Source organism: Phodopus roborovskii, unplaced genomic scaffold, assembly GCF_943737965.1.
Source record: "Phodopus roborovskii unplaced genomic scaffold, PHOROB, whole genome shotgun sequence".
NCBI lineage: Eukaryota > Metazoa > Chordata > Mammalia > Rodentia > Cricetidae > Phodopus > Phodopus roborovskii.
In genome coordinates this window covers 2,016,691-2,040,772 of record NW_026126571.1, presented here as the reverse complement: position 1 = coordinate 2,040,772, position 24,082 = coordinate 2,016,691, and the positions used below count along the sequence as shown (strand labels likewise).

The following is a 24,082-nucleotide window of genomic DNA, read 5'->3' as shown; positions in this document are numbered from 1 at the left end:
CTCCAATTTTCCAGTTTTGTTTGTTTTTGAGATAGAGTCTCACTGGAAGCTCTGGCTGTCCTGGAACTCACTATGTAGATCAGTTTGGCCTAAAACTCAGATCTGCCTGCCTCTACTTCCCGAGTACTGGGATAAAAGGTGTGTGCCACCACACCTGGCCCAGTCTGTCTGTCTTTCTTTTTTATTTGGATTTCTCTGTGTAACAGTCCTGAATGTCCTGGAACTGGTTTTGTAGACCAGGCTGGCCTTGAACTCAGAGATCCACCTGCCTCCCAACCGCCGCCCTGTTATAGTCTTTATTTCTTAAAACTTACTTCTTTGTGTCTGTTGGAGCTGGGGGTTGGGTGTGTCACCATGTGTATGTGGAAGTAGATATAGCTTGTGGGAGTCCGTTCACTCCTTCGACCTGGGTCCTGGGAACCAAACTCAGGTTGTTAAGCTTGGTAGTAAAGATCAGAAATTTTTTTGCATATCATCCTTAAACAAGGGCCATGCTAAATCTCTGCAATGTTCCAATTTTAGTGTATACACTGCCAAAGTGAATATTCAGTCTATTTTATCTCTCCTGTCTCAATCTTTCAACGATCTTCATCAATTGTGTGCTTTCCCTCATCACAGTGCCATGCCCGTATTCCTAGCACTTGGGAGGTAGAGTCAGGAGGAGCAGGAATTCAAGGACATCCTCAGCTACATAGTGGGTCTGTGCTGTGTTGTTTTGTTGGAGACACAATCTCATTATATAACCCTGGCTGGCTCTAAACTCACAGACAGCTGCTTATCTCTGCCTCCCAAGTGCTGAGAGATTACATGGTGAGCTTGAGATCAGCTTGTGATACACGAGGTAAAAATAAAGCACACACACACACACACACACCCCTACCTTATTTAGCTGAGCCAACCTCCAGGATGGTCAAGTGGTTTGTCTGCAGAGGTATATGGCAAACACAGTAAGCCTGACCAGGGACTTTAAGTCATTTTCACAATGGACACTTCCATGTTACATGAGTGGGTTTTTTTGTTTCTGATAAATTGAGATTTCTCTTTGCAGTCTGCAATATGAGATTGGGAGGAGGAACATCTTAGAAACTTTAATGTCTTTGTTCATTCACTGGGAGGGGGCCCAAAAAGCGAGCCCAAGACAGTGCCAACTGCCTGGGAGAGGAAAGACGTTGAGGTGTCCAAAGGCAGGGAAGAGGCTTTGTGTGGGTGAGGGTAGGGTCAAGCTGGAGTTCTGCAAACGAGGGTGTGGGGTGCTTACACAGATGAAAAGTCAAGGTTGCCAATTTTGCCAGAGGAAGCTCAAAAGGGGAACTGAATACTGAACAGGGTTAGCAGTGGGGGTGGGGTGGGGGGTGGTTCAGAAAAGGTGGGACGGAATAGTCATTTCGGCTGCTGCTTACCTTCTGTTTCCCACATCTGCTGTAACCAGATGGTAGGAAGCTATCTCTCTCCTGCTGAGCCAGAGGGATTAAATCACCCAATCTTTGGTCCCCCTCCTGGTGGACACCAAACTGCTCTGGAGCAATAGCAATTAGCTATCTTCTCTCCCCTCCCCTTACTCGCTGGGAAACTTTATCTTTGATCCCCTAGTGGATTATATTGATATCCTCTTTAAATATTGACCAGGGATTTCCCCCCAAATCCCTAAGGCTTTCTCTCTACAGTGACCATACTGAGAGCTTTCACTGATAAACACCTGTCTCCCTCCGCCCCCTCATAGACTTAATAATTTTACAACTTTAAGAACTATTCCACTAAAAGGTGAAAAAAATCTGGAGTTCCTTTATTCTGTCATTTATTCCTTCCTTCCTTCCTTTCTTTCTCTTTTGGTTTTTTGAGACGGGGTTTCTCTGTGGCTTTGGAACCTATCCTGGAACTAGCTCTTGTAGACCAGGCTGGCCTCGAACTCACAGAGATCCGCCTGCCTCTGTCTCTCAAGTACTGGGATTAAAGGCATGTGCCACCACTAACTCACCTTATTCTCTTTTTAAAAGAGGATTTACTTTTATTTTGTCCATGAATACAGAACACACAGGCAACTGGTGCTTGCAGAGGCCAGGATTGGGTGTTAGATCCTCTGGAACGGGGTACAGACAGTTGTGGATGCTGGGAACTGAACTTGGGCACTATACAGGAGTAACAAGTACTCTTAACTACTAAGCCATCTCTCCAGTATCCAAGTCATAAATATTATATATGTATCTATACATAAATACATAATGCACACAGACACATACAATATATATGTACATATATATGTGTGTGTGTATATATATATATACATACATACATACATACATATAGTCTATGAAGTCCTGGCTGTCCTGGAGCTTGCTATGGAGACCAAGCTGGCTGTGAATTCACAGAGATCGACTTGCCTCTGTCCCCCAGTGCTGGGATTAAAGGCATGCACCACCATGCCTGGTCTGCCTTGATATAAACACAAGGACACAGACTTAAACATTAGTAATATGTTATTTAAAGAATATAATTAACAGTGGGGCAGTGGTGGCACACGCCTTTACTCTCAGCACTCAGAAGGCAGAGGCAGTTGTATCTCTGTGTCTGAGGTCAGCCTGGTCTACAGATTGAGTTCCAGAATAGTCAGGGCTACAAAGAGAAACTCTTGTCTTGAAAAAAACCAAAAAACAAATGAATAAAAGAATGATTATAATTACAAAATTAATAAGTAAAACGCAGAGAGGCAGAGGTAGGCAGATCTCTGCCTACATAGTGAGACCCAGGACAGAAGGACTACATGGTGAAACTCTGTCTAAAAACCAGAAAAAGACAGATCCACAAACCTGTACCAAGGCACACACTCTAAATCACATAACAACAAAACTGCAGAAGTTACAGATGTTAATAAGTCAAAAAATAAAATGTAAACGCTCACTGAACAAGCCTGACAAACCTGGTTGGACCTCGCTCTCCTGCATGGCCCAACTCCCAACACGTGGTCCTTACACACGTGTGTATCACACACACTGATAAATACAAAATTGTAACCAACGTTTTTAAAAGCTAATAAAAGCAGCCCAGCATGGCAGCTCGAGCCTGTATCCCTGCACTTGGAGGCAGAGGCAGGAGGATCAGGAATTCAAAGTCAAAATAAACAGCAAAGCAGCCACAGAGCATCCCTAGCATCCCGCGGTAAGGGCGCTGTCCCCACCCCCTTCCCGGGCCCACGCGACGCTGATTGGCTGAGCCCAGTAAGGGGCGGGGCGGGCTGGGCGGGGCGCCGCGGGCGGAAGCCCGGTCTCGCGAGATCGCGCTGCTTCCGCATTTCGGCTCCGGGAAGTGCGGGAGGCGGCGGCGGCGGAGGGCGCTGCCGTCCGTGCTGTTTCGCGGCGGCTGGGACCCAGTTCCACGCCCGGGCAGCGCCGGGCCGGGCCGTGAAGCTTCGCCTCGGCGGCCCTGCTTAGCCGCTCTCCGCGTTCCGGTGCCCGCGGCGGCGCGGAGTCGGCCTGGGGCGGGGGCCGCGGCCCCTCGGGCTAGCGAGGATGAGCTTCCTCTTGTGAGTGGGCGGGGCCGGGCGGGCGGGGTAGACGGGGCCGGACGTGCCGCGTCGGGAAAGGTTCGGGCAGGCCGGCGTGCAGGTTCACAGTGGTTCCGCACGGGTTTGCCTTGGAGCAGCCGGCCGGCCGCTGGCTCCTTACTGAGTTTTTCTCCCTGCTGCAGTCCACGCAGCCTCGACCCTGGCCGCCTCCCTCCCGCCGTAGCTTAGGCCACCGGGACAGGCCTGCTGTAAGTGTGGTTAGCCCAGGCTGACCCCTCTGCCTCCCCCGGGCGCTGGGACTTCTTCTTTTTAAAGGTTTTTAGTTTTTTTTTTTTTTTTGAGAACTTAGTAGATGCGGTTATTTTTCCATCATATCCACGCTTCTGTCCAATGTCCTCTCATTTCCCTTTCAAATGTATGTTCTCTTCTATATGTGTGCATGAGTGTGTACATACACATATCTATGTGTGCACGCGTACGCACACACGTACCGAATATAGTTAGTGTTGCCTGGGTGTACTTGGGTGTAGAGCTGACCACTATCCCGGGCACTCTAGTTAAAAAAATAAATAAATAAAAACTTGACTTCCTGTGGATTGTCTGTAGGTCTTCAACTAGGTGAGGTTAGTGTCTTGCACTCTTTGGCTATTCTGAATAACGCTGTTGTGAACGTGTGTGTGTGTGTGTGTGTGTGTGTGTGTGTGTGTGTGTGTTAGCTCCCTCCAGGCCATTAAGAGTGAATTGTTACGTTAGTCTTTTGAGGCACTATCAAGCTATGCACTGCATTTTCTGTTCCTACCTCACTATATGAGTTTTCAAAATTTTCCAATTCACATCTGTCAGTTGTCTTGTTATGCTTGAGTGTGAAGTAGAATTTCTTGGTTTCATGCTATTTGAGGATAAAGCCTTTTGGGAGCCTTTTCCTTTTTTAAAATCAGATTCCTTTTATTTTGTTAACACCCGTTAACTGTACAAATCAGTGGATTTCACTGTGACATTCCCAAATGTCATATATGTGTATATGTGGTGCAGTGGTCTTTTTGGTTTGAGTTGTAAAAATTCTTCATAGATTTGAGTGTCTTATCACATCTATGACTTACAAATGGTTTCTTCCATCCTCTGGATTATTTAACTGTCTTGATGCCATCATGAAGCATGGATATACTTTTACAAGATTTAGTTACTTTTTGTTTCTTTGAGACAGGGTCTCACTATGGAGCTCTGGCTGTCCTAGAACTCACTATGTAGATCAGGCTGGTCTCAAACTCAAAGAAATGTGTCTGCCTCTCTCTCTAGAGTGCTGGGATTAAAGATGTATGCCATTATGCCCAGTTTAAGATTTTTTACTTTTTGTTTGTGTTTTGCCTGCATGTATGGATGTGTATCTTCTACGTCCAGTACCCATGAATGCCAGAAGGGGGCATCAGATCCTGTTGTGGAATATTAGTTGAAGGCGTGTTACATTTGTTTCTGCTGTGGAACATTTGTTTAATGATGCAAAGCTGTGTCCTTTTATGTTGCATTTAACTCTGTGAAGTTGTGTTACTTTGCCAGTCTAAAACACCTGATTGGTTTAATTAAGAGCTGAATGACCAATTGCTAGGCAGGAGAATGGATAGCTGGGGCTGCCAGGCAGAGAGAATAAATAGGAAGAAAAATCTAGGTTCCAGAGAGGAGGGAGGATTGGGGGGGGGGTTCAGCTAGCCACACAACAGATAGGGAGTAAGAAGTAAAGAAAAGATATACAGAAATACAAAAAGGTAAAAACCAGAAGTAGATGGGCTAACTTAAGAAAACTGGCTAGAAATAAGCCAAGCCAAGGCTGAGCATTCATAAGTAAGAATAAGTCTGTGTATTCATTTGGGAGCTGGGTGGTGCCCCTCACCCCTCAAGAGTAAAGAGTAATAAAATCCAACTTCAAGATCCCTTAGAACTTGAGTTATGACCCGGTGTTGGTGGCCCATGCCTTTAGTTCCACCAGCACTTGGGAGGTAGAGGCAGGTGGATCTCTTTGAGTTCAAGGCCAGCCTGGTCTACAGAGGGAGTTCCAGGACAGGTTCCAAAGCTACACAGAGAAACCCTGTTTTGACCCCCCCCCCAAAAAAAACTTGGAGTTGTGGATGGTTGTAAGCCACCATGTGGGTGCTGGGAACTGTACCCCAGTCATCTGCAAAATCAGTAAGTTTTCTTAATCACTGAGCCATCTCTAGCCTTTGAAACACTAATGTGGTTTGTCAAGATGGGTTTCTCTGTGTAACAGCACTGGCTGACCTGGAACTAATTTTGTAGACCAGCCTGACTTTAAACTCTCGGAGGTCTGCCTGCTTCTGCTTCCCTAGTGCTGGGATTAAAGGTGTGGGCCACCACGTCCCAGCACACAAATCTTAATTTATAATAAGATCATATTGAATCTTAAGAAATCACTTATTCTCCATATTTAGTGTCCTGTCATTCAGTTTCCAATCCATGTGTTCCTGGGCTGTCTTTCTGACTTAATACTTCCCTACTGAATCTTGTTCTTTATAAAGTATGATATTTATTTAATTATTTATTTATTTATTTATTTTGTGTGTGTAGTGCTTTCATAATTCTTTCTTCACTACTTAAAATTCACATTTCTCAGGTGAGGTGTAAATCCACTGGTCTGTTCTTAACTCATCTTAGAAGTTATCATAAATTCTGGAATGTATTCTTTTGATGGTTTTTCTATTTTGTTGTTTTAGTGCTTTCTATGGGCAAAATAGGCTCTGCTCTAATTTGGTTCTGTAATGTGTTCAGCTGTGTTTTGAATCTTTGTGTGAACATATGTGCCTGTTCATTCTTTATTACTAGACCGCATCCCACGATATTTTGTGCTGTCCAAATCTAAGAGTCAGGCCTACAGGAAGATGGAGTGTAGGTTTGTTAAAAGATGCTGCCATTACAAGCACTGGAATCTAGAGTGCGCCCCTGGTTAAAATGCTCTGGAAGATGGGGAATAACAAATTGCCCTGTGTAGCAAATTGTGGTGCTGTTCCTTCACTAAGATTCTGAATATTTCACTTGTTTCATGTATGTAGATGTGTGGCTGGAACGTGCGCACACCTATGTGGGTGTGTCCCTGGTGTGCAACGTGTGTGTGTCACTGGTGCGCACACGGGTGTGGGTGTGTCACTGGTGCACGTGTGTGGGTGTGTCCCTGGTGCACACGTGTGGGTGTGTCCCTGGTGCACACGTGTGTGTGTGTGTGTGTGTGTGTGTGTGTGTGTGTCCCTGGTGCACAGAGGCTGGAAGAGGGCACTAGGGGCCCTGTTGTCACTCTTTGCCTCTTTCTTTGAGGCAAGGTCTCTGAACTTGGAACTCTTTCTCCCTGTTCTGGCCAGCAAGCCCCAAATATCCTCCTTATCTTAGTGTTCCGTTGCTGTGAAGAGACATTAAGACCATGGCAGCTGTTGTAAAGGAAAGCATTTAAGTGGGGCTTGCTTAACAGTTTCAGAGGTTTAGTCCACTGTGGTCACAGCAGGGAGCGTGGCAGGCGGCACACAGGCGGGCATGGTGCTAAGGAAGTGACTGGGGTTCCACACCAGGGGTGCAGGCGGGAGGGGGGGCAGGCGGCAGGGAGAGGCGGGCCCCGGAGGCCACCTCATGATACACTTTCTCCAACAAGGCCACACCTAATCCTTTCAAATGGTGCATTTAAATGTGTGAGCCTATGGGCGCCTTTTTTTTTTTTTTTTTTTTTTTTTTGAGATTTATTGTTTATACAGTGTTCTGCCTGCAGGCCAGAAGAGGGCACCAGATCTCATTATAGATAGTTGTGAGCCACTATGTGGTCACTGGAAATTGAACTCAGGACCTCTGGAAGAGAAGCTAGAATTCTTAACCATTGAACCATCCATCTCTCCAGCCCTTGAGGGAACAATTTTTATTATCAATATGTTTATTCCAATATTTATTGTGTGTGTGTGTGTGTGTGTGTGTGTGTGTGTGTGTGTGTGTGTGTGTTGGAGGCGCCCACCTTTAATCTCCCAGCACTCAGGAGGCAGAGGCAGGCGGACCTCTGTGAATTTGAAGCCAGCCTCGTCTGTAGACTATAGAGCTAGTTCCAGGACAGGCTCCAAAGCAATACAGAGAAACCCTGTCTCAAAAAAAAGAAAAAAAAATTAGTAATATATGCTCTTAACTGCTTAGCTATGTTTCCAATCCCCTAATAGAGCCATTTATATGCCAAAAATGCCAGTCTGCTTTCATTCCTAAAAAAAAATCATACATTTTTATTTTTAACCCAACAGCAGCAGCCGCTCTTCGAAAACATTCAAACCAAAGAAGAACATTCCTGAAGGTTCCCATCAGTATGAACTCTTAAAACATGCAGAAGCCACTCTGGGAAGTGGCAATCTGAGGCAAGCTGTCATGTTGCCAGAGGGAGAGGACCTCAATGAATGGATTGCTGTTAACAGTAAGTTCTTAAGAACGTTTAACTTGTTGATTTATAGAGTTTGCTAAGATCTTGTTTAATGAATTTTCTTTTATAGATAAAACGTGTAATATATAACAACTGTCTATAAAAACACGAATACAAATACATTTAGACTCTACTTCTGAAAGTACTTGCTTGTGTGGTTGAGGAGAGAGACTTGAAGAGAAGTACTAAGTGCTCTAGGCTGTTTCCTGGGGAAAATATTGTGAAGACATGAGTAAGGTCAACTAAAAATGTACATGCAAAGTAGGAGGCTTGTATGTTGTTTGAGCAAAGAAAAATACTACTTATTTAGGGAAATTCCTGCTTGTAATTTTATTCAATTTTTGGTTTCAAGACAAGGTTCTCAAGCTTTGGCTGTTTTGGAGTTCACTCTGTAGAACAGCCTGACCTTGAACTCTTAGAGATTATCCTGCCTCTGTGTCCCGAGTGCTGGGATTAAAGGCCCATCACTGGCTTTTAATATTATTCAAGTTATTGAGTTTGGTCTGGAAAAATGTGTCAGTGATTAAGAGTGCTTGCTGTTCTTGTAGAGAATTCAGCAATCTCTTCTGACTTCTGTAGGTGCTTGGATGCAAATGTATATACTCACACACAGATAACCAATGCTCATAACTTAAAATATTTTAAAATTAAACCTCAAATTACGTGATTTTGAAGGCATGTGTTGGCCTCCTGCACTTTCAGATTTTTCTTTGAAACTTAACTGCTGTAAATATATATATTATATATTAAAAATATATATATATTATATATAATATTATAATAATAATATAGACCTTTTGGTCTCTGGCCATAAAGATGTTTTAGCTAGTAAAGATGCTTGTTGCCAAGCCTGAGTTCAGTTCCTGGAATCCACATGTTGGAAAGTGAGGATTGTCTTCTGAGCTTCATGTATATGGACATATCTGCATGCTTAAGTGTATGCACACAATAAATAAAATTTAAAATATAGTTAAAAATGTACACTTTTGTTCCCAGAGTCCCTTCGCTCTCTTAAAAATTCCTGAAGGGCTGGAGAGAGATGGCTCAGTGTTTAAGAGCTAATACCGCTCTTATAGAGGACCAGAGTTTAGTTCCCAGCACCAACATCAGGTGTCTCTAACTCTAACTCTTGGAGGACTCAATGTCTCCGGCTTCACCAGCACCTGAACATTCCCCTAGTAAAAATAGGTCTTAAAAACCATTATTGAGCATGTCAAAGAAGTTTTAATTATGTATAGTCTCTCTAATGTTACTGGAAACTTAAACCGAGAAAAAATATGTATATTTAGATTAATTTAAAATGACCCTCTCCCATGCTAACAAATACTTTTATTTAAAAACAATTTTCTAAAATAAGTTTCAGTGAGAAATATGGGTTTATGTCTTTGGGAATCTTTCTCACTGTTTAGCTTACTCATTAGCTAGGTCCTCAATTTGCTTCTCCATCTGCTCTCATGCATGCTGGAGGCCCTGCAGACCATTGCACCCTCCTGAAGATGCGAGAGAGAGAGAAGCAATTGGAACCTGTCTGGGCCTACACGTACCCATGAAATAGCACCGTCTGCCTTACTCTTCTTTAGTGAGAATACAGAAATTAGGCCTAATATTGCTTCTTTAAAATATAACTAAGATTCACGACATAGTAGCACATGCCTTTAATCCCAGTCCTTGGGAGTCAGAGGCAATAGATTTCTGAGTTTCAGGACAACCAGAGATACACAGAGAAACATTGTCTTGAAAATAATCATAAAAACAACAACAGTAATTAAATATAACTAAGAGGAAAGGTTATAAGTTAGGGAGTTTTTATGAGATGTTTAAGTACTCCTTTACACAGGATCATGGCATTTTTGAGTCTTTACACCCAATCAAGTTTACCTCTCATTCCTTCCTCCTCATCCTCCAAATGTAGTGGAAGCTCCTTTGGAATGTCCTCCCTGACTGCGGTCCTTCCCAGGGTTACCTTTTCTTTGAACTTGTAGCACTTACTGTTGGCATGTGAGTCCCGTCTTCTTCTGCCTTGTATTACTCATCTTTTAAACCCTGTGTTAGCACAGCACAGACCCAGACTAGGTACTTGATTCTAAATCCTTTTTTTTTTTTTTTTTTTTTTTTTTTGGTTTTTCGAGACAGGGTTTCTCTGTGGCTTTGGAGCCTATCCTGGAACTAGCTCTTATAGACCAGGCTGGTCTCGAACTCACAGAGATCGGCTGCCTCTGCCTCCCTAGTGATGGGAATAAAGGTGTGGGCCACCACTGCCAGGCTCTCAGTCCTTTTTGAGTGGTCAGATGCTGAAGCAGACGTTTGAAATGTAGCATGCAGCCTCTAACTTCCCATACATTTGTTCTCTAACACCTTTTCCTCTTTCCTACCAAATAATGGTATGTACTTTAGTAAATTGATAAGTTGTGAATCTTCCAACTCCTTGGAGAGAATAATACAGTACAGTGACTTAAATCAGCTCTTGATTTTTGCTTAGTTGGACATGGTAGTGTATTCCAGTAATCCCAGTTGTTTGGGAAGCTTAGGCAGGAACATTGAATGAGCCCAGGAGTTCCAGACTACATTGAGCAACATAGACCCCATTTCAAAAAAGAAAATACTGTCTATTATTCCTTTGGTTTGTCATGGGTTACATAGATGCTTAACATAGTTATGGCATTGTCTTTGCAGCTGTGGATTTCTTCAATCAGATCAACATGTTATATGGAACCATTACAGAATTCTGCACTGAGGCAAGCTGCCCAGTCATGTCTGCAGGTCCCAGGTATGCATCTAGCCTGATATAGAGGCTTTTGAATTACGTTTTTTTGACTGATAAACTAATAATAAAGATTATTCTCACCTATTTCTTCATGTAGAGATAATTCAGTTTGTAAGTTCTTCACTGCATAGTAGTAGCTCTTATCGTTAACTACTTTGGAATATGAATAAGTACTCAGTGTTTAATATTTATATTGTAATTGTATTGCTTTATTATAGGAGTAAACATACATAAATTTGAGTTAGGGACCAGTGAGATGGCTCAAAAGGGTGAAGGCACTTGCTGCCAAGACTGACTCGTGCAGGTTGTTCTTAGCATGTGCTCTGGGTTCATGCCCACACAAATGTAATTTTAAAAGAAGTGGGACTTAGATCCGTCCAAAAGGTCTTTTTAAAAAAATTTAATGATTAGAGTTTAAATTCTTACAAGAACTTTTAGGTGGTCTTTTAATATTTGCTCATTCTTCTGGTACCTATATAGAATTAATGAAAGTAGCTGCACATCTAGAAGTAAGAATCTGTCTTAAAGGTACTGGGTTAAAATTAGGCTCAGAGTTTCCTATATAATTTGTTAAAGTCTCATAGAATTTTTTTTTTTTTTAAACAAAGACTTATTTATTATGTATACACTGTTTGCCTACATGTATACCCTCACACCAGAAGAGGGCACCAGATCTCATTATAGATGGTTGTGAGCCACCATGTGGCTGCTGGGAATTGAACTCAGGACCTCTGGAAGAGCAGCCAGTGCTCTTAAGCTCTGAGCTATCTCTCCAGCCCCCGTCTCATAGAATTTTTGTGGACAAAATGTGAACCTGTTTTGATTACAGACTTAACAGCTGTCAATAACACATTGTCGCTCTCGGCAGGTATGAGTACCATTGGGCAGATGGCACTAATATTAAAAAGCCAATCAAATGTTCTGCACCAAAATATATCGACTATTTGATGACTTGGGTTCAGGATCAGCTTGATGACGAAACCCTTTTCCCTTCGAAGATCGGTAAGTCACTACAGCACTGCCTTTCTTTCTAAATGATGGCTGTAATCTTGAAATGCTGACTTTATATCATTTTAACAGAGGGAGCCACACTCCAAAAGAGCTTGTACCCATGAATATTCCCCTAGCATGCCCACTTCTTCATCTTTCCCAATTTGATTAAATTGGATGTATCTTAAAATAATTACTGTGAGTATGTGATGAGCGTACCATGGCATGTATGTGCAGGTCAGACAACTTCTTGGATTTGGTCCTTACACCTTTATGTGTTTGTTTTGAAACAGGGTCTCACCCTGTAGTCTTAGCTGGCCTGGCACTCATGGAGATCCGCCTGCCTCTGCCTCCCAAGTGCCGGGATTAAAGATGTGTGCTACTGTGTTCAGCCTTTATGTGGATTTTGAGTATTCAAATCAGGTTGTTAGGCTTTCATGGCAAGCACCAGACCCACTGAGCCATCTCTTTGTGTCCGTTTAATATTGATGAAGGGGCCACCAAGATGGCTCAGAAAGTACCAAGCCTGGTGGCTGGAGCTTGATCCCTGAGACCCAGGTGATGGAAGTTGTCTACTGACTCCACATGAGCCTTAAAGTGTGTGCATGTATACACTTGTGCTCGTGTACACACAAATATTAATGAGATTAAATATATTTTGTTCTGTTTATGTCCTTTGTTACAGATAGTTGGTCTTTGCCATGTAAGCTGTGTTCTTCCCCTAGGGCACCTTCGGTCTTATATATAGGGTATTTTGCTCATAAGAAAATGAACATGAGTGGTTTTTTTTTTTTTTTTTTTTTTTTGTGGTGCTGGGATTGTGTGCTGGGTACGTGTTCTGTCCCTGAGCTGCTCACCACCGTAAATTGCATTTTAACAGTGAGAAAGGTTTTCTTTATTTCTAGATAATGACATTGCTTATGTTTATTTTATTCATTCATTTTAAATCTTCAGGCTGTCAGGGTTTTTATTTTGAGCACTGCTTAAATTTTTTTCTGAAATTAGCCAGTTTGTTCTGGTTTGATGTGAGTCTTTCCTGAGTTAAATCATGTATAGAGCAAGCTGCCATGTTTTAGGGCCTTGTAAACCTTGTGGGAATTGTATAGTTTCAGATCACCTTACAGGGTTAGCTCCCTGTGTTCTTCATAAAAATACAGAAACATTTTCCTCAAAGTAAAACTAAATGCTAGCTGGGCATATTTACACCTTTAATCCCAGCACTCTGGGGACTGTCAAAGGATGATCTCTGAGTTCCAGATTAGCCAAGGCTGTGTAGTGTGAGACCCTGCCTAAAAAAAGTAAAAGGTATAGATTTTTAAAATTTTCTTTAAGAATTATGTGTATGTGCCACAGTACATGAGTGGCGGCTAACTTTGAGGAATTAGTTCTCTCCTTTTGCCTTTATGTGGCGTCTGGGGATGGAATTTGTATCTCCAGGCTTGAACAGTAAGTGCCTTTACTTGTTAAGCCATCTCACCCCACCAGCCTGTTTTTATCAGATATTTTCTCATTGCCTATTTAATTTTTTTTCTTTTTAAAGGTTTATTATTTATACATTGTTCTGCCTGCATGTGTCCCTGCAGGCCAGAAGAGGGCACCAGATCTCATTATAGATGTTTGTGAGCCACCATGTGGTCATTGGGAATTGAACCCAGGGGCCTCTGTGCCATCTTTCCAGCCCTCATCTATTTTGATGACTGTCAATTATTCTTTTGGTGCTGGAGGTCAGGCCCAGGGCCCCCTCACATAGTTGAGCACATGCTAGTGTATCACTGAGTTACACCCCAACTTCTCCATTTCTTTCTAAAATGTTCTTCTAGGAGCACATTTCTAACTTGCTACTATTTTGGTTTTGATACTATACTGGAGAATGAAGTTAGCTTGCTTGCAGTTCCTGGGCTCTGAGAGGCTTCTTACCAGATTTTTTCATTCCTTTTCTTTCGAGACAGGGCTCCGGTGTGTAGCTTTGGAGCCTGTCCTGGAACTCACTCTGTATACTATCCTAGCATTAAACTCAGATCTGTCTGCCTGCCTCCCGAGTGCTGGATTAAAGGTGTGAGCCACCGCCTGGTGATCAGATTCTTCTTGTGCTCTTCTTCATAATCTAAACATTTAGACCAGTTTAAAAAACATTTATTTGCCTATTCTCTCCACCCCAGTGTGTCTGGGTGTGAACAAGGTCAGAACAGCTTGGGGGAGTTGGTTCTCACCGTCCACCACGTGAGTCCCAGAGCATGAACTCCTGTCATCAGGCTTGGCAGCGGGCCCTTTGGGATCATACCTGCAGTCCCAACACTCCAGAGGCTGAGGCAGGAGGATTGCTGGGAGTTCAAGGCTAGCCTGTGCTACAGAGTGAGACGTGTTACTAACAGCCTTCTGTTAACCCTTGCATGCCCTTTCTCACTGCTTTATTCTCCACTTGAACATGTTCTATTAAATTCAGTTTGGGAAGTACTTAGACTAAAAACAGCTTACATGTTAACCCAGTTAAGGTTCATTTCATTTTTGAGGCAAGATCTCATTTAGCTCAGTTTGGCCTTGAATTCACTGTGTAGCTAAGGATAACCTTGAATGCTGGGTCCTGTTGCTACCTCCTACTAGCCGAGGTTATAAAATCTCACCATCATGTCCTCAGAATCCTTTTTCCTCAGTTTCTCTTTCTACTGTAATAATTCTAAGTCTAGTCTTAAGTCCCCATTAAGCTATTATTGTTGTAATTTTTGCTAGTATTTTATCTTGTTGGTTAGAACTGTTCTTTTTTCTCTTATCATATCTCAGTCATTAGCAAGATACGACTTTTAAGAGAAAAGATGTTTGACTTTAAAACCTGTTTTGGAATTTCCTATGAAGATCTGTCCAAAGAAATAGCTCATAAGCTCCAGTGTAATATACGACTCGGTTGGGAATACCACAGAAATGAGCACAATTTATTATTAAACAATCAAGCTTTTAAGGGCTGCCTTAAGAAAAAAGATGCACGGGAGGAATGCTGTAAAACGCCTCTGTTTTCTGAGAGGTTGAAAGTTTAGAGTGGTTCAGAGGAACTGGCTTTCGAAGCAGACTTCCTGTCAATCCATAGCCTCTCACAGGTCCACCCTGAATTAGAGACAAGAGCCACGTGTTCAGCGGGTACATACAGCCCTCAGGCTTCCCCTTTCCTTAAGGACTTTGCTCTGCCAGCCAGACTAGTCAGGAGTGTGGCTAGTTAGCCCATGGTACTGCTTCCAGAGGTCTCCACACCTCCAGTTTTTCTCTCAAGGGGTGTTTTTCTCTGAGAAGGAAGGAGGTCCCCGTCTTCTGTTTCAGGAAGGACCACCCCTTTTCAGGCTCTAGGAAAATGAAGACCTACTTTTAACTTTCCAGAATAATGTGGAAGAAGAATGCTCTCTAGCGACTTGAGGACTATCTTCTATTTTGTTTTCCTGTTACTGCATTCCACCTCAGGGAGAGACTGAACTGGGACCGGCAGTCCATGCACTTCCGGCTTCTGTCGTAGGCAATCAGTGTGCAGGGTGAGGAACATGGACAGTGCTCTGAAGTAGACTTGAGTGCTTGAGCTTATGTGCTGTAGTTGCTTGAATAATATCAAGATTGGCTGCTATACCATTTGACTAATAGGTATGCGTTCAATTACAGGTGTCCCATTTCCCAAAAACTTCATGTCTGTGGCTAAGACTATTCTGAAGCGCCTCTTTAGGGTTTACGCCCATATTTACCACCAGCACTTTGACTCCGTGATGCAGTTGCAAGAGGAGGCCCATCTCAACACCTCCTTTAAGCACTTTATTTTCTTTGTTCAGGTAGGTGAGCCATATTGCCTTTTGACTTGGGCCTCGATAATTACTCAGAACACTGTCTTATTCATAGATGTAGACGTCTAAGTACAATGTTTGTTCTGTCCTTAGTGTTCTCTTTGTACCCTTTCACGGATTCATGAAACAGTATAGAAGGGCTGTGTCTCTGGACTGGAGAGATGGCTCAGCAGTTAAGAACATACACAGTTATTGCAGAGGACCTGGGTTCAGTTCCCAGGACCCATATCAGGAGGCTCACAGCTCCCTGTAAGTGACCCAGCTTCCACACGCGTGTGCACACATGTGCACGTAACTCAAGCCTAAAATAGGTAACTAGAGCTTTCAGAAAGAAAGGGGAGAACACAGCATCCTGTTTGGATGCAGCTGCCTGTACTAACTCAGAATTAGAACTTCAACAGCCCAGACTAATTCCCATTATTTAAAAAAGGTACTAAAGAATTATCACACTGAGACCTTGTTTCAGAAAACCAGAAAAGACAGCTGGCCCAGCTGTAAAGAGCACTTCCTGCTCTTCCAGGGACCCACGTCCATTTTCCAGTACTTGCATGAGGGAGCTCACAACCACCTGTAACTGCAGAAAATGAGGGGCTCAGAGGTTAAGAACACTGGCTGCTCTTCCTAAAAGGTCCTGAGTTCAGTTCCTTGTACCCACATGGTGGCTCACATCCATCTGTAAGGAGATCTTGTGCTCTGTTCTGGCCTGCAGGCATACATTAAAAAACAAACAAAACAACAAAAAACTCCTTTTAGAGCTAGGCAATTAATTCTGTATATAAAATGTCATTTTGCAGTAGAGAAACCTGATAGTTTTGTGGTTCTTATGGATTATGGTTCTGTGTTTGGTGCAAAGGCTATATCACACTCACTGTTTCTGTGCCGTGTGTGTGTGTGTAAGTTCTCTAGAGGTCTAGTTTGTGATGTTTAGGTCACTGTATATAAAGTCATGCATTCCATTTTGATGTTTAACACTCACAGCTACTGTTTCTTTCACTCCCCAGAGTTTGGTTAGGAAGGGAGGGAGCTTGATGCCCAGCACTGTAAAGGCCATGATTTGTCTTGGTCTTCCTGGGGCCTGGTCACACCTGGTGATCTTAAGCTCAGACACTGTTGACATGGAAGAGTTTCAATTTTACTTGTCTTCTCTTTCCAGGAGTTCAATCTGATTGATAGGCGTGAGCTGGCACCACTTCAGGAATTAATTGAGAAGCTTGGATCTAAAGACAGATAAATGTTTCTTCTAGAAAAGTTACCCTCTCGCTCTGTCTACTGCTAGCACTCATTGCTGTCTGGTATGGATTAGTGATACTGACTATAAGAAAACAGGATCAGAAAGACCCATTTTGTTGTCTGCAGAGAAAATTGTCCCAAAGGTAGGTTGGCCTGATGGATGGCTTCTGAACAAGACCTATATAGCACACCCAAGTCAGTTGCTGTGTGGCCACCACTGTCCTGTTAGTGTCCTTTGCTGTAACCTTATGACTAATCTCTAGTTTGTTGCCGATCTTTGGTTTAAGAAAACGATTGAGTTTTTCCATGTAACAGCATAATGGACTTTAAGGATTTTCAGCCGTAACGTGAGTTTTGCTTTATGTTACAAATTGAAATTGTGTTCCACTTCTAACTCCAGCATTTAGAGCTGCCGGTTCACCTTAAATAGTCTTCTAGATTCCTGTCTGTGTGCTGGTGTTTATAGATAAATGTATTTTTTTAGCCAGGCATGATGGTGTATGCCGGATAGCTAGCACTTTGGAGGCTAGCCTGGGCTACATGGTGAACTTGCTGCTGAAAAAGTTTGTTTTGCAAAATCCACAAGGCTGAAATCACAGGCATCTATGGCATGAGATTAACCAAAGTTATTTTAAGTGACTTTTTAAACTTTTTTTGCGATTGTGTCCACATCCTCATCTAGACAGACAAGACACAGACACAGTAGGAGTCTGTCATCAGGAGAGAAACCCTTCACCTAGGTTTTGGCAGACATCATGAACTCCAAAAAACTGACAGACTCAGCCTCCAAGCCCCTGTGTTCATTGATGATCCGTGAGGCCTTGCAGTTCTAGAGGGGACAATAGAAAAAAGTATTTAGAATATTTGATCATTTCCTATGTGATTCCATGTTTTTCCTGCAAATTGAAACCTAATGTTTATGTGTAGAAATGCAGACTTTGTGGCAATAAGGAAAAATGTAGCTCGAGGCTGTGTGCCTGCAGAAGGTCTCCTGCTGCCTGTTGGAGGGAGAGCTGGGGACCCGGCGAGGGGAGTGAGGTAATAGCTACTCTGCTTCATGTGTCACTACACAGAGGCGCGTTGAGCTCTTAGGGTTCTCTCCCACTTTGTCTTTGTATCAAAACTTGAAAGTTTCCTCATCCTATCAGGATAAAAGACTTCTTTATTGAGGAAGGCACCTGCTCTTCATTTGGTCCTCAGATCTTCCTCAGTGTCCTGGACACTTGCCCAATGGCCAGCGCTGTAGTTTATCAGCATTCTGTGTGTCAGAGCTGGGACCACCTGCACAGTGCTCACTGGCCACCTGTGGGGCTTTACAAAGGTTACAGTTGATGAGGTTTTTCTATTTTTTTATTCCACTAAACTGTACAAGAAAGAATTTCTTAGAAACTCCAGTTTAGTAACTCATTTTTAATACGTTCTTAAATATGCTTAGAATTTTGCTGAATCTACACATCACAGAGGAATTCAAGGTGGGATAACGGTTTAGGGAAAAAGCCGAGTTTGGAAGCACTTCCTAATGCAAGTGTGTGCAAAGGTTCAGATGTCAGATGTTTTGCAAGTGTATGAAAGTTACCTGCAGACAGAAAGCGGGCTTCTAGATGCCACTGAGAACACATCACCCCTTCAGCCAGATCCCATTTGATTTGCTTATGTGAGATTCTTTCTCAACTGGGCACAATCATTTTTATGATCACAGTTTCAAGTCAAAGATTTCTTTCCTTTGCATATATTTCACTGACAAATTCCTCTCCATGACTGAGCTCCAGCGGGGTAGATGCTAAGACATGGAGGCAGCTCTAATGGGACATAAAACGACCCTTGTTGCTGTTTTGAAACTTGAGTGTCTCTTCTGTGGCCCCCCCCCCCATTTTTCCTTTTTAAATGAAACAGTGCCAGACTCCCAAATTGACCTGCGCAGTGCACACATTGTGATGTTTGCTCACCTGTGAGGCAGAGCATGGCTAGTGGGCACTACACATAACACCGAAGGCATCAGTCTGTCCTGGGTTTATCTGCCCCACCCCCCGCCTCCCCAGGAGTCAGCTGCCCTGTCTGATGTGTTACAGTGGCTTCCAGTTGCCTGGTGAATTCCACCTTAGCCCTGTGGTGCATTAACTTCCAGGACTTCCTTTATTCAGTCAACACAAACTACATCACAGTGAAGTAACTTACCAGCAACCAGTTCCGAAGGTTCTTATACCCTGGTCTGCAGAGCTCTAGTTCCCACGACTGCTCCCTGGACAGCTGCAGGTCTGTGTTCTTCATGACTTGAAGCAAAGGCTTCTCTCTAAGCCCTAAGATCCTATAAGCAGTAGAGCTTCTCAGACATGACGTCATTACCTCAGAAGCATCAACAAATCAGGCCTGAAGACTGTGGTCATGGTGCCAGGGCCCCTCTGCTCTGTGAGCTCTCCCCTGTCAGTGTGGAGGCCTGAACAGTGCCAGCTTGGACACGAGCTGCTGAGCCTTCTGCAGTCATGGTCTTTCCTCCTGAGGTCAGGGAACATCCTAGCAGAGGAAGAGAGGAGGCTAGTGGTCTTCCTGTTTTATATTCAACTTTGACGCTGGGCTCTGAGGGACTTTGGAGTACATGTGCAATTGGTAATTTTACTAAAGCAGCTGCGTTGAGATTCACAGGGTTTTCTCAGAGTAAAGTATCAAACAAGTAAAGCCAAATAAATGGATGGCCAGTGTTCCACAGGCTGGTTATAGAGCAGCATCAGAAACTGTTTGCATAAGGTAGTCTTGGTTACCATCTAAAATAACTTAAAATTCCTCATGGAATGAAATCTATGTTGTATTTTTAAACCTTTAGGGCCTTAGTCTATTTTTCTAAGTCGTTAACTGTACTTTTTTAAAAAGTATTTTGTATCTACTTTTGTAACTTCATCAGAATAAACTATATTGGAAGCAAAAATAGCTTTGAAGTGTGTTAACATGCTTTTCTTTAAATATAGAAATGGGATCTTTGCAGGTTCTGTGGATTTTGATTACAGTTTAAATTTGGATGGTTGTCTTTGCATACCATTTAGTATCTGCTTTCTTAAAGCTTAGGAAGGAGAAGTTCCTAAATGAAACCAATGTAATACCAGAGCCTTATTCCAAAGAACAAATCCCTCTGACTACTGCAGATCCACCCCAGACAGAAATGAGCAGTCTCCATCCTGGGATGCTCATGGGACTCCAGGCCTTACGTACATTCCTGGGAAACAGGATGGAGGCTGTTGGGTTCACTAGTTTTCTTATCTTGAAGTCAAATATTCCTATATCCTGAAAACCTTCTCCAGTCCAAATAGCCACTCATCCGTTGTGGGAGAATTACCAACAAGCTCATTGTACTAGCCAGGACGGTCCTGTAGAACAGGGGTTTTCAACCTGTGGGTCACAACCTCTTTGGAGGTCCAACGGCCTATTGAGAAACACAGACGTTTACATTACATTTAATAACAGCAAAGTTGCGGTTATGCATTATATTTAATAACAGCAAAGTTGCGGTTATGAAGTAGCAACAAAAATAAACTGTAGTTGAGGGAACTATATTAAAGGGTGGTGAGAACCACTGCTTTAGAGGAACAGAATTGATAGAGTGGATATAAATGAGATGATTAAAATGGCTGACAGGCTGTGGTCCAGCTAGTCCAACAGTGTCTGTCTGCCAGTGGAAGGCGGAAGAACTCAGTGGTTCAGGTCACAAGGCTGGATGTCTCTGCTGGTCTTCAGTGTACACCAGAATCTGCAAGTAGGCTCCAATGCCAGTGAAGGAATGTACCTGCCACCAAGAACAAGCTTCCCTCTTCCACGACCTGGATGTGGACAGTCCACAGAAGGTGTGACCCTCATTAAAGGTGGACCCTCCCCCTCAGATGCTGACGAAAAGTGGGAACTTGCTAAGTGATGAAATGTGTGTAATACTCATCTTGTGTAAGATGCAGACGAGCTGCCAGTCAGCATTACTCATGCATTGGCACGGTCTTGCTTTGCAGCCTCAGTTAGCTCAGACTTACTTAGAGCCTGCGCTGTGGCTTCCCCAGGGCTCTGTGCCCGTCTCGTTTGTTGTTTTGGTTTTGTTTCAATAGGCCTGGAAGTGACCACGGAGTTCATCAAGATGGCCCAGTAGGTCAAGGTGTTTGCTTCCAAGCCCGACAACCTGAGTTTGCTTTCCAGAGCCCCGTAGTAGAGGAAGAGAAGCAACTCCAGAAGTCTGTTCTTTTACCTTCACATGTGCACCATGCCACGTGCATGCCCCCACATAACTGAATAGATTTAATGATGATTTTAAACGTAAAATGACTGATAACCTTAAAGAAATTAAGTGATCACCAAAATGCGTGTCAGGGTATCTAATGGCTGAGTCTTTGTAAGGTGTTTGAAATTTTAGAAGAGTAGAAATAACCCAGACAAGAGTCAGGAAGGCAGGAGTTAGGCTTTGGAACATAGCCAGAAAGTATGAGCCACGCAATCCTTTACCTTGGTCCAGGCTTTCCAGTCAAAGGCAACCTGAATGTCCCTTGGTTGGCAGATCCCAGGTCATAGGACTGTTTTGGCTCTGAAGGGCCTGGAAGGATAGTGCAATGCTTTACTCACAAAGTTTAGTACTTGGTACAGGAGGAGTACTTAGAACTTAGTACTGGGGAGGCCGGAGATGCAAGCCAGGTTTTTCAGTCTTTCCTGAAAATATTCAGACAAGGTCAGGAAGCCGATTCACAGCTACTTGGATTGAATCACCCCCACCCCCACCCCTTGGCCCCCCAAGAAAGGGTTCTCCGTGTAATTGTGGCTGCTCTGGAATTCCCTCTGTAGACTAGGCTGGCCTCGAACTCAGATTCACAGGGCTTAAAGGTGTGCACCACCACACCCGGCTGTAGGATTGAATTTTTAAGAAGTGATGTTCCGGGTGCTAGGAGGTTCTATAAAATGACTTACGAAAGATACCTCAGTGAGGTAAAAACAGGAGATGCATCCCAGGAGACCCTCACTGAGGAGTCCCTGTGGTGACATGGTGTAGGCTTGTAAGCCCAGAACAAGAGGGTCAGAAATCCAAGGTCACCTTCAGCTACATGAGTCCCAGGCCAGCTCGGGCTATAGGAGACCGTGCCTCAACAGTCAACAAAACAGTGATTGGGACCCACAGCAAACAAAGGTGAAAGCAGAAGAAGGAAGAGAGCAGAAAGGATCCGCCATTCCCTGGGCGCAAAGGAGATTCAAAACAAGGGCTGGAAAGAGCACTGGCTGTCCCTCAAGAGGGCCAGGGCTCGGTTCCCAGCACCCACGCTGGGGGTCCACACCCATCTGTAACTCAGTTTCACTTTCTTCTGACCTTGGACACTGTATGCACATGTACAAACATACATGCAGGCAAAACAGACACGTAGAATACAAAACTTTCAAGAGAGCTCAAGTTGTAAGGACACTAATATGGGTTGGTTGGAGGTGAGCCTCAAAAAAAGAGATTGTGTGACCAGATGCCTGGCAGAATGGGTGCAGGACAGCTCTGGTGCCGTGCCCTGCATTTGGGGCTCCAGCTGGACAGGTAGGTAACGGGGAGTCTTATGGAGACCATTTCCTCTGTGTGATAGGGAGCATGAGGATTTCAGACTGGACATTTTTCTCTAAATGGGTAGGTAGCCTCTTGGAAACTGAAGGGGTGCATAGTGGAATGCCAACAGTCCCCACAGTTTGTGGGTGATCTGAGGGGCAGGACTGATAAGCAAAAGCTCCCGTGTAAGTGACGGAGTAAGTCTGACCTTACCTAGGGCATTTAGCTTCAGGTGGCAAACTGGTCTGCACTGAAATCACTGCGGCTTTCCAGCAGGGCTGGCTTACAATAAGTCGGGGGAGAGGGGGAGACAGATGTATGCTTACCTCCTCAGAACCTATGTGCGTCATTGCCAAAGCATCTCTACCTATTTGGTCGCAAACCTGGTTGCCAGTGGTGCCAGGCTTTGTATAAAGCGATACACTGGAAAACTGATTTCTTTAGTTCTAGCCAAACCCTTCAGCCGGTCTTAAACCAGTCAACATCTAGTTAGTCCCTGCTCATCTGAACATGTGCTTTGAATAGCGAAAAGGGGCCACTCTACAGCTGGAAACAGTTTAGACAGTTTTAGTTGTGTTGGCATAAAGGAAGAAACTTGAAAGTTAATAAATTACTCCTAATTACACTAACCATAAGTTTTAAGGAATCAGGCAGAAAGACCTGTGTATTAAGTAATGGGGTGAGGGCTAGAACACAGACATCACTCAACACTGAAAAAAACTTTTTGTTTTGAGAGAGGGTCTCTGTGTAGTCCTAACTGTTCCAGAACTTGCTATGTAGGCGAAGCAGGCCTTGAACTAACAGATCCACCTGCCTCTGCCTCCCTAGTGCTGGGATTAAAGGCGCAGCACCATGCCTGGCCTATAAATGAGCCTACTTTTGGCTGACCATTTAAAGAACAAAGCCTGGTGGGGTCCACAGGGAGGTACTGACCACATAGTCACAAGTGCAGTGATGACGAAATCCCGCAGGCCTCGGGCTGCAATTACCAGCGGAGAAACGGGAGTGTTCAGGCCTCAGCCTCGGGCTGCAATTACCAGCGAAGAAACAGGAGTGTTCAGGCCTCAGCCTCGGGCTGCAATTACCAGCAGAGAGACGGGGTGTTAATGGAGCATCGGTTTTTATTCTCTGGCACTATATCAGTTGTTTTGCAGGTGATTACTTACCCTTGCGGTGTGTGCTTCTAAGCCGACTTTGGTGTTTTGTTTTGAGCCGGAGTTTCACTGTGTAGCCCTGCCTGGCAGGCCTCCGACTCTGTATATAGACCAGCATGACCTTGAACTCAAGAGATCTGCCTGGCGCGAGCCACCACACCCCCATCCCAAACTGGCCTGGAACTCACAACGTAGTAGCCCTGGCTGACTTTGAACACAGAACAGCCCTGGGGTTACAGGTTCCATCCTAGGGTGTGTCTCCTGCCATTTGGGGGAAATCCAAAACGAATTTCGTCTTTCGCCCCTCATCTAACACATCCCACCCCCCTTCGCCACCCCTCATCCCCACTCCTGCCCCAGGTTTACCATCCTCACCAGCTCTGCAGCCGCCTGTCCTCTCCAGCTTCAGCCCCTCCCTCATAGGAGCCAGAGCGCTTTCTAAAAAAGCCAGAGACCCCCGTTGCTGGAGAATTCCACAGGCACGAACTCCTTTCTGGAAAGAAGCCGGCTCCCCAGAGGGAGGACCGTCCGGTGCACCGTCCCGGGGATCTGGCTGCTGAGGTCGGGGCCCCTGCGGTGGGAGCTGCTGACCCGGCCTGCAGGGGCGGCCGGTTCCGGGCGGCTGGTTCCACGGGGCGGGCGCGGCCTCC

General features: G+C 44.1%; 1 protein-coding gene and 1 pseudogene across 2 annotated transcripts; one reads left to right on the top strand and one right to left on the bottom strand.

Annotated features, from left to right (window-relative positions):
• Window positions 1-448: 448 nt before the first annotated feature.
• Window positions 449-542, bottom strand: LOC127235894 (uncharacterized; annotated as a pseudogene).
• A 2,864-nt stretch (window positions 543-3,406) lies between these two features.
• Mob1a (MOB kinase activator 1A) lies at window positions 3,407-19,659 on the top strand. Of its 2 annotated transcripts, none has more exons than XM_051202941.1 (6): window positions 3,407-3,517; window positions 7,771-7,937; window positions 10,617-10,710; window positions 11,576-11,709; window positions 15,334-15,497; window positions 16,663-19,659. In XM_051202941.1, exons 1-6 carry the CDS (start codon window positions 3,504-3,506, stop codon window positions 16,738-16,740), a joined length of 651 nt encoding a protein of 216 aa, XP_051058898.1. In that variant the 5' UTR covers window positions 3,407-3,503; the 3' UTR covers window positions 16,741-19,659. The 2 variants fall into 2 exon arrangements, with proteins under 2 accessions (XP_051058898.1, XP_051058899.1); XM_051202942.1 differs by having other exon boundaries at window positions 3,408-3,517; window positions 7,774-7,937.
• Window positions 19,660-24,082: the final 4,423 nt, after the last annotated feature.